The sequence below is a fragment of the Pangasianodon hypophthalmus genome, chromosome 12 (genome assembly GCF_027358585.1).
Source record: "Pangasianodon hypophthalmus isolate fPanHyp1 chromosome 12, fPanHyp1.pri, whole genome shotgun sequence".
Lineage (NCBI taxonomy): Eukaryota > Metazoa > Chordata > Actinopteri > Siluriformes > Pangasiidae > Pangasianodon > Pangasianodon hypophthalmus.
The window spans coordinates 8332367-8340511 of record NC_069721.1 but is presented as its reverse complement, the minus strand read 5'-3'; the positions used below and the strand labels follow the sequence as shown (position 1 = coordinate 8340511).

The 8145-nt window shown below is 38.2% G+C and overlaps 1 protein-coding gene and 1 long non-coding RNA gene across 5 annotated transcripts; one reads left to right on the top strand and one right to left on the bottom strand.

Moving 5' to 3' along the window:
• The first annotated feature begins 909 nt into the window (after positions 1-909).
• Positions 910-1944, top strand: LOC128319592 (uncharacterized). Its single transcript, XR_008303059.1, has 3 exons — positions 910-1035; positions 1312-1391; positions 1807-1944. It is a non-coding gene; the product is annotated as an uncharacterized LOC128319592 (long non-coding RNA).
• Positions 1945-1951: 7 nt separating this feature from the next.
• LOC117595680 (ras-related C3 botulinum toxin substrate 1) lies at positions 1952-7660 on the bottom strand. Of its 4 annotated transcripts, none has more exons than XM_053238825.1 (7): positions 7412-7660; positions 7236-7347; positions 5499-5570; positions 5146-5293; positions 4729-4791; positions 3559-3718; positions 1952-3251 (listed from the first exon to the last, which is right to left on the bottom strand). In XM_053238825.1, exons 2-7 carry the CDS (start codon positions 7268-7270, stop codon positions 3121-3123), a joined length of 609 nt encoding a protein of 202 aa, XP_053094800.1. In that variant the 5' UTR covers positions 7271-7347; positions 7412-7660; the 3' UTR covers positions 1952-3120. The 4 variants fall into 4 exon arrangements, with proteins under 4 accessions (XP_053094800.1, XP_053094801.1, XP_053094802.1 ...); XM_053238826.1 differs by having other exon boundaries at positions 7236-7353; positions 7420-7660; XM_053238827.1 differs by having other exon boundaries at positions 5176-5293; positions 7412-7657.
• Positions 7661-8145: the final 485 nt, after the last annotated feature.

The window sequence follows — 8145 nt, the reverse complement described above, 5'->3', positions numbered from 1 at the left end:
AAAGTTTGTGGATACCTGACCTTCACATTCACGTGTGCCTGTTGAATATCCCATTCCAGATTTAGTCCTCCTTTGCTGCTATAATAACCTCCACTCTTTTAGGAAGGCTTTCCACTAGATTTTGGAGCGTGGCTGTGGGAATTTGCGCTGATTCACCCACAAGAGCATTAGTGAGGTCAGGCACTGATGTCGAGCGAGGAGACCAGGGGTTCATTCGGCATTCCAGTTCATCCCAAAGGTGTTCAGTGAGGTGTTGAAGTCAGACCTCTGTGCAGGCCTCACAAGTTCTTCTACACCAAATTTGGCAAACCATGACTTTATAAACCTCACTTTGTCCAATTTTTTGGCAACAGTTTGGGGAAGGCCCACATATATACATGTAATGATCAGGTGTCATGGCCATATAGTGTACATAAGAGGTACTCTGATATGAGGATATAACAGACACCTGCCAGCCAATCAGAAATGCGTATTGGCCATGGTCATGCTATACCATGATAACTCAATTCTGTTTTCTGCTTTTAAACATCAAACAGGAGCTTTATGAAGCTCGCTTTGTGCACAGGGGCATTGTCATGCTGGAACAGGTTTGGGCCTCTTAGTTCCAGTGAAGGGAAATTGTAAAGCCACAGCATACAAATACATTCTATTCAACTGTGTGCTTCCAACTTTGTTGGCAACAGTTTGGGAAAGAGCCACATACAAGTGTGATGGTCAGGTGTCCACAAACATTTGGTTAGTGTATTATATGCATCAGTGGGGGTTTTAGGAGAGAGTGGGTTAAACCCAGTGCTCACATTGCAGGTTAGAACCTTCCACATCTTTCGGCATGGCACACAAATTAAAAAAATTTTCATACAGGTATAGCTGTATGAAACACCAAGCTGTGTAACACATTTCTCTGTAACGTTAGCGGTAGGGGCTTGTCGGCCAGACTGGAGAGAACTCGATGACGTGCTGATGAGAGATGCTGTGATTTACGTGGACAGCAGAGAGGGAGCTGCAGTGGAGTCAGGAGATATCATTCTGTCTGGGGTAAGCCTACACTTTCTTTTAGTAGTTGTCACTGATTATTTCCATACTCATATACAGTGATTTATTTAAAATGAATTTCAGAATACTTGAAAGACAAGTATTCTTTACTATAAATTTATTGTCCTATTTGGAATCCCAGCAATGATATCTGTAATAAGCACTATCACCAGTACTCATGATTTTTTGCCTGTTTTTATTCTGAGCACATACATGTGAAAAATAAATGATGTATTAACTTCAAGGGTTAATCTGAATCTATTTTTGGTGTTCCTCCAGGCAGAAGTGTTTGCTGAACTAGGAGAAGTTTTAAATGGAACTCGGCCTGCCTTGCGCAACAACAGTATTTAAGTCACTGGGTAAATGCTTTCCGTTAAGAACAGGCAAACTTAGGCTCAAGGAAGAATTCAGGCAGTTTCTCACAAGCAGACAGAATTCCAGCTGATAAGAAAATGTGAACTGCTAAGTCTCACCATGTTTTCTTTTTGATAGACGACTTGATATTTACTTTTTTGTATCCCCTGAGACAATAAAGGGAATTTTAGGCTCTATTTTTAAAGCTTAACTGTTTACAGATAGTGACGGTTCAGTTTTACGATTCCATTAGAAATTAAGCATACTGAAGTATATTTGGTAAGATCTGTTTCTGCTTGTTGCTCATACATGCTCATAAATGATTGGCAAAAACTATGAGGCAAGTGTTGAAATAAACATCAGCTGCTGGGTGTAAACTGAAGTGGATTAAGTATGGTTTCTCTTTTGCAAGTATTGTAGGAATGGGGATATAAGATGCAGTTGCTGCTAAGCTTGTGTTTGACGAGTGGAAGAGCAGCCAGTGAGGGACATGATATGGAGAGTTACCAGCCGGCATTCAGTACAGAGAACAACTCTAATGTCTAAAACTGAACACAACGACACGTGAAGTAAATCTCTATTCAACAGACATAATCATGACAGTGGAAACTGATTTCAGAGGAACTAACTGATTAACACTTGAATAAAATCACTAAAGCTTAGGACAAAGGACACTGTTTTTCATTTCCAGAGAATATTGTTAATACATTGTAAAAGTAGTTGGAATACAGTAAAAACAAAACAAAACAATCTGACATGATTGAAATCATACAAGAGATAAAAAATAAGACATCTGTTGGGAATTGTTCTCGACTTGTTCTCTTATATGTCCTCTCAGTGTGCCTTCCTGTGAAAAGGAATTTCAGTTAAACTTGGTGATCCAAGATCCACTTCTCTTGGGGGCGTGATTCCATACTGACAGCAGATTTTGGACAGACAATTCTCATTCTACATCTGTCCACATTCTATTCATCGGCCAAACTACAGGCTTTATACAATACTGCGTGGGAATAAAAAGTTCTTTCACAATGACTGCATAGTAAATGCAGCACATATTAATAAGCATTGAGCCAAATTTTGTTTTGTAATTTAGAGTGCTCAGATGACAGTGAGTCAGTGAATACGTGCTTTTTCTAGTGTAACATTTATGTACCAAATGTTTGACCCCAATATGTACACTAAATGAGTAAACTAATAAAAACTAATAATATCATAAGAGTGATTCCCAAATTTCCCCTCAGGGATCAATAAAGTACATCTATCTATCTAAGTAAGCACTCAGCAACTTCTGAATTGTGGACTCTTTCCTACAAAAGTAAAAGCTATTATAAGCAGGTTTGCATTTTTGGTAACTTTTCATTTTCTATAAAAAAAAAAAAATGCAGTGTGTAAACAAAATATATAGGCTCTGATGGATGAAATAAAGAAAGGATCATTTGGTTTACCATTACATAAACATGAAAAACACAGTATTAAAAGGCAGCAGGAATTACTTAGTGTGAAGGGATATAACAAGGAAACGCATCCCCATGTCCTCGAGACAAACTCTAGGATCCTAAAACAGACTCAGAGAAGCAAATCTAATTATAACTACAATATGTAAGTAAGAGAGATGTATGGGTATGGTTCATAGAGTCTTCCCTCTTTCTCCTAACACGTCCTCCCTCCCCACTATTCCTGAAACCTCTCCTCAGGCGAGTGCAGACTGCAGATGGTTCTTTCTGGACGACCTCTTCAGAGGAGACGGCACTTTGGCTTTGGCTTTTTGACCGGCGGTGGGCACAGGACTGCACGGATGGCTTCGTCGAACACTGTCTTAAGGCCACGCTGAGTTAAAGCTGAGCATTCCAGATATTTCACAGAACCTGTACATAGATTAGAAACATATAGAATACTGCAAACTCATACACAAAATGCACGAACTCAAGCAGGTTTTTATCATCATCCAATGCATGGTTCATGGGATGGTGCAATTTAAGACATGGACACCACACACAAGAAAACAAAGCAGAAACAATGCACAAGTGTGCAACGCTACAGGTACACACTAACTAAATAATAACTAGCTATTAGTGTAAACTAGATCGCATAATTGTGCAAACTGGAGCAAACTATTAGTGTGTGAAACTGTAAACCCAACAGCCTTTATTATTAGTAGCTACTAGTACTAACCTATTTCTTTAGCCATAGCAAGGCCTTGTGGGTAAGTAATGGGAGTGAGTTTCTTTTCTTTCAGCTTCTCAATAGTGTCCTTGTCGTCTCTTAAGTCGATCTTGGTCCCAACAAGAATGATTGGGGTGTTGGGGCAGTGATGTCTGACCTCAGGATACCACTGTGGGGAAAGGAGGAAGGAAAAGACAGCTCACTCAGACTTCACACACTAATATATATACCTGTGAGCTTCAACTAAACACATTTACACAGAACACAGAGATAGCCTGATACTGTACAGGTTTAAATAAGAGCACTGTCATAGATTATACATGATCATCAGCCCTGTCTAAAACTCCAGAGGAGATTACATCTAGACATGCAGGGAGTGTCTAATGGTTGAAACGCCACAGGCAGCCATTCTGCATTACAAAGACAATTTTTACTGGATGCATAATATGTAACTTTCCATCTTTCAATTTGTAAAATGTATGATTTAAGTATTACTTCTTGCCATGTTCGTTTCATGCAATTTTTTTTATCCATTCATTTCTGGTAACAAGTTGATTATTAAAGAAATGTAGCCAAATATAAATCTTATCAGTCACTCTAGTGTGGTTCTTAGAGGAAATGCTGTTACTGTCAAACAAAATCTACATTTAAATCTATATTTTCACATATTGTAACTGGGTGGATGGTTCAGGAGTTAAAAGCTTAAATAAATAAGATGATCCATATTTTCCAAATAGTCAGCTTATGTTATAAGGGAGTTTGTGGAAAAGTGTGAGCAACCACTGACCCATGCTGCACTAAATCCTTCTGACATCCATCTTGTGTTGAACCGACATTCAACATCATCCAGTTTCATCCAGTGGCTCTACATTTATTCTCTTACTCAAACACATCACCATGATAACTCGCCTACAAACCCAGTCCCAATTACTGCATCTCAGGTGATGTGATGAGTCAACTTTGAGGTCTATGATCATCTGTAATGTATTATATTACATTATAGCCACAAGACTCTGAGCAAACAAAATACTGGAACTGCTTTACGCAATACTCCAGACCAGACACATTATATCGGGCTCTTCCTTTTTCCTTGCCATCCAGATGCTCTTCTACACATGTCCAACACTTCATTTAATTTTACTTTTTTAGCTACACAGGTTCAATAGGGAAGCTGCTTACTTTGGCACGGACGTTCTCGAACGAGGCAGGGCTCACCAGCGAGAAACAAATTAAAAACACGTCCTATAGAAACAAGAGAAAAAAAGCAGTCAAATATGAGATGAAACTTCATCAGAGATGTAGAATATGCAAGATCATTTCCTTTCCCTTTCTTGATTCAGCACTGCCTTGTGGAAATGGTATGAAAGTAGAAACAGAAAGATGCTTTAAAGGGTAGTAGAGCGCAAACAGAGGAAGCATTCATTTTCATTACCAGAAAAAGTAGTGGTTAGGACACAATAGGATACTTTATGCACCGTGAAAGACATAAGCACAGATGTTTCATAACAATTGGCACTGGCACGACAGGCTCACATGGAAAAAAAGCAATGAAGCATGATCATGAGGATTGAAATGAGATGGACTGTTAATATTCACTCTGCATTGAGTTTGCTCTCGGCGCTGTACCGTTTGAGGATAGGAGAGTGGTCTCAGTCTGTCGTAGTCCTCCTGTCCTGCTGTGTCCCACAGCCCCAGGTTCACTGGCTTCCCATCTACCATTACATTTGCAGAATAATTATCAAACCTGGAGAGAGAGAGAGAGAGAGAGAGAGAGAGAGAGAGAGAGAGAGAGAGAGAGAGAGAGAGAATTTGTTTGATTGTACATGACAAGATAGAGGACATACACTTCTACTGAATACAGAGAAATGAATTTAGACAGAACAAGAGGCTGTTCACGGCGACTGCTGCACTTTCAGGACTTTAGCAGAGGAGTGTGTAATGTTACTCACACTGTGGGGATGTACTCTCCGGGGAAGGCGTTTGTGGTGTAGCTGATCAGAAGGCATGTTTTTCCGACTGCCCTGGATTTAAAAAATAAATAAATAAATAAATAAATAAAACTATCCACTAAGAATAAGTGCATGATACCAGATTTCATGCACTCTTACCACTGTGCCAATGTTAACATTGCCTTATACTGGAATAGATAAGAAAACATTTTCAAATGCAGAAACACTATAAGATTTTTCAAACAAAGAGATCTCCCTAGTTTTAGGGAAAAGGGCAATGTCTATTCTAATTAAATAAGTCAATACTTTTGCTCTAAAATGATATTACACCACCTAGACTGTTAATCATTTAATGTGATTCGATTAATTAATTTTACACAATTTGAAGATATTCAGCTATAAAGCAATAAAGATTTGACCATCAAAAGCAACTACGCAACTTTTTAAATATATTATAATCTATGTATCTATATGTATGTATATAGATATCTATGTATTTACATCTATCCATCTATCTATCCATCTCTCTCTCTCTCTCTCTCTCTCGCTCTACATACATATATACATATATATACATATACACACACACACACACACACTTAATGTGTGTATAACATTAGGTCACTATTTTTGAAAAGTCAGACAGAACTTGTGGAACTGCTTGATTGAACTCTGGATTATTTTTACATGATTTAATTTATATTTATATGTGTACAATAACATTCTGTCTATTTATTACAGTTTTAGAGATTTTTATTCCTGAACTGTACAGAACACCTCCTAATGTAAGACATCTACAAGTAAGCTGACATTCCATGTAAACCTTGTTTTTTTTGTAAAATATTGAAGTTTGGATTAAACTCATTCAATTCCAGGGACCAAACAGGCCAATAACTAGACAAATTTATATCAGTTGGTTGTGATTTCCAGCACTGTAACTAAATTTAAAAAGAAATAAACCCTCTAAAAGTCTGCACATTGAGAAGCACTGCTTTAGACAGATAACCTGAGAGAAATGACTCGCCTCACATTGTTATATTATTATAAACATTCATTTACATAAAATAACTACTTTCTTTAGCAAAGGTGTGAGAATGTATTAATCTGAGAAGCTTTTAAAGCTAAAACTGTGTTGTCTTCCTGACTCCATTACACAACTATAACGCTATTTAAGCCATGAAAATTCTCCAAACATCCTCAACAAACATGACAAACCTACATGTTTAAAAGCTAACTGGCTACACAGAGTTGTTTAGCGACCTGTACCGGCTCTTATGACCAATTAATAACATTATAAAAATAAGATTATTAAGACAGTTTTTTATCAGTAAGCTAATAACAGCACAGGATTTGACTCCATTAAAACAAACACTACCAGTAAGTCTAAAGGAATGCGGAAAACTACTACCGGAGCTAAGGAAAATGTTAGCCAGTTAGCTAAAGTGTGAGTAAGGAGAAGATTAGGAAAGAAAAGTGGAAGGTACTTTCCAAACTACACAGCTGGCATTCATGCTGAAATGTCTGATAACTGTGAATGGTGATGATAGTTTATTTAGTTTTCTAGGCACTTTGTAAAGCCTCAAGTCTCATGATAAAGCTTCACAGTAACAGAGGATAAAAATGACTAATATTAACATTTATTTTTATTTATCAATGGAAAGTGCGAGGCTTTAAACTACAGAGCAGGTAAACAAACACAAAACACAAAACACAAAACACACACACACACACACTCACCCGTCTCCGACCACTACACACTTTATGGCCTGCATGTCACAGCTGTTTCTCTGCTGCTAGTTGATCAGTCTGAAGAAATCAAACACACACTCTCTCACACACACACTCTCTCACACACACACTCTCTCACACACACACTCTCTCACACACACACTCTCTCACACACACACACTCTCTCACACACTCTGCGACACTGGAGTTAAACCGCCTTCACAAAAATACCACAGCAAATCAAGCCAAATGGTGAAAACTTCCTCTGTAAACTGAGCTCACAAGCTGCATTCCAGACTCCTCTGCTAGCGAGAAATGCTCCAGTGAAACAATCAGCAGCAGCCACCACCCAAAAACAACTCAGGATACAATCACAGCTCCTTTAACGCCCTCTTCTTGCTCCTAAGCCATAAACTCCTTCCCTCTGATTTTTTTTACCATCCGTATTATGACTTACGCCGTCCTTGTACTATGATAGGCTAATAGTACTCACATACAGCTCGCTGATTGGACGAATTTACTGCGCGCATTGTCACTAACCAATCCTAATGCAGAAGGCGGGGCTTATTCGGAATATGTGTGGGAATGAAATAGAGAGGCATAGCTTTAAACAAACTACCGCCATCCACTGGAGTAGTACATGCTCATCAAAGATGTGGGAGCGTCAGGGTTTTTCGTTGTTGTGGTTGTTGCCTTTATTACTCTCATATGAGCGTTTCATTTAATTTAGGTAGCAGAATAAAAGAGTGATTTAGAAAATCATAGGAATGAATTAGATACATATTGCAGTTTGAACTACTAATTTGCACAGTATCTCATCTCTCTCTCTCTCTCTCTCTCTCTCTCTGTATATATATATATATATATATATATATATATATATATATATACACACACACACTATATGGCCAAAGGTATG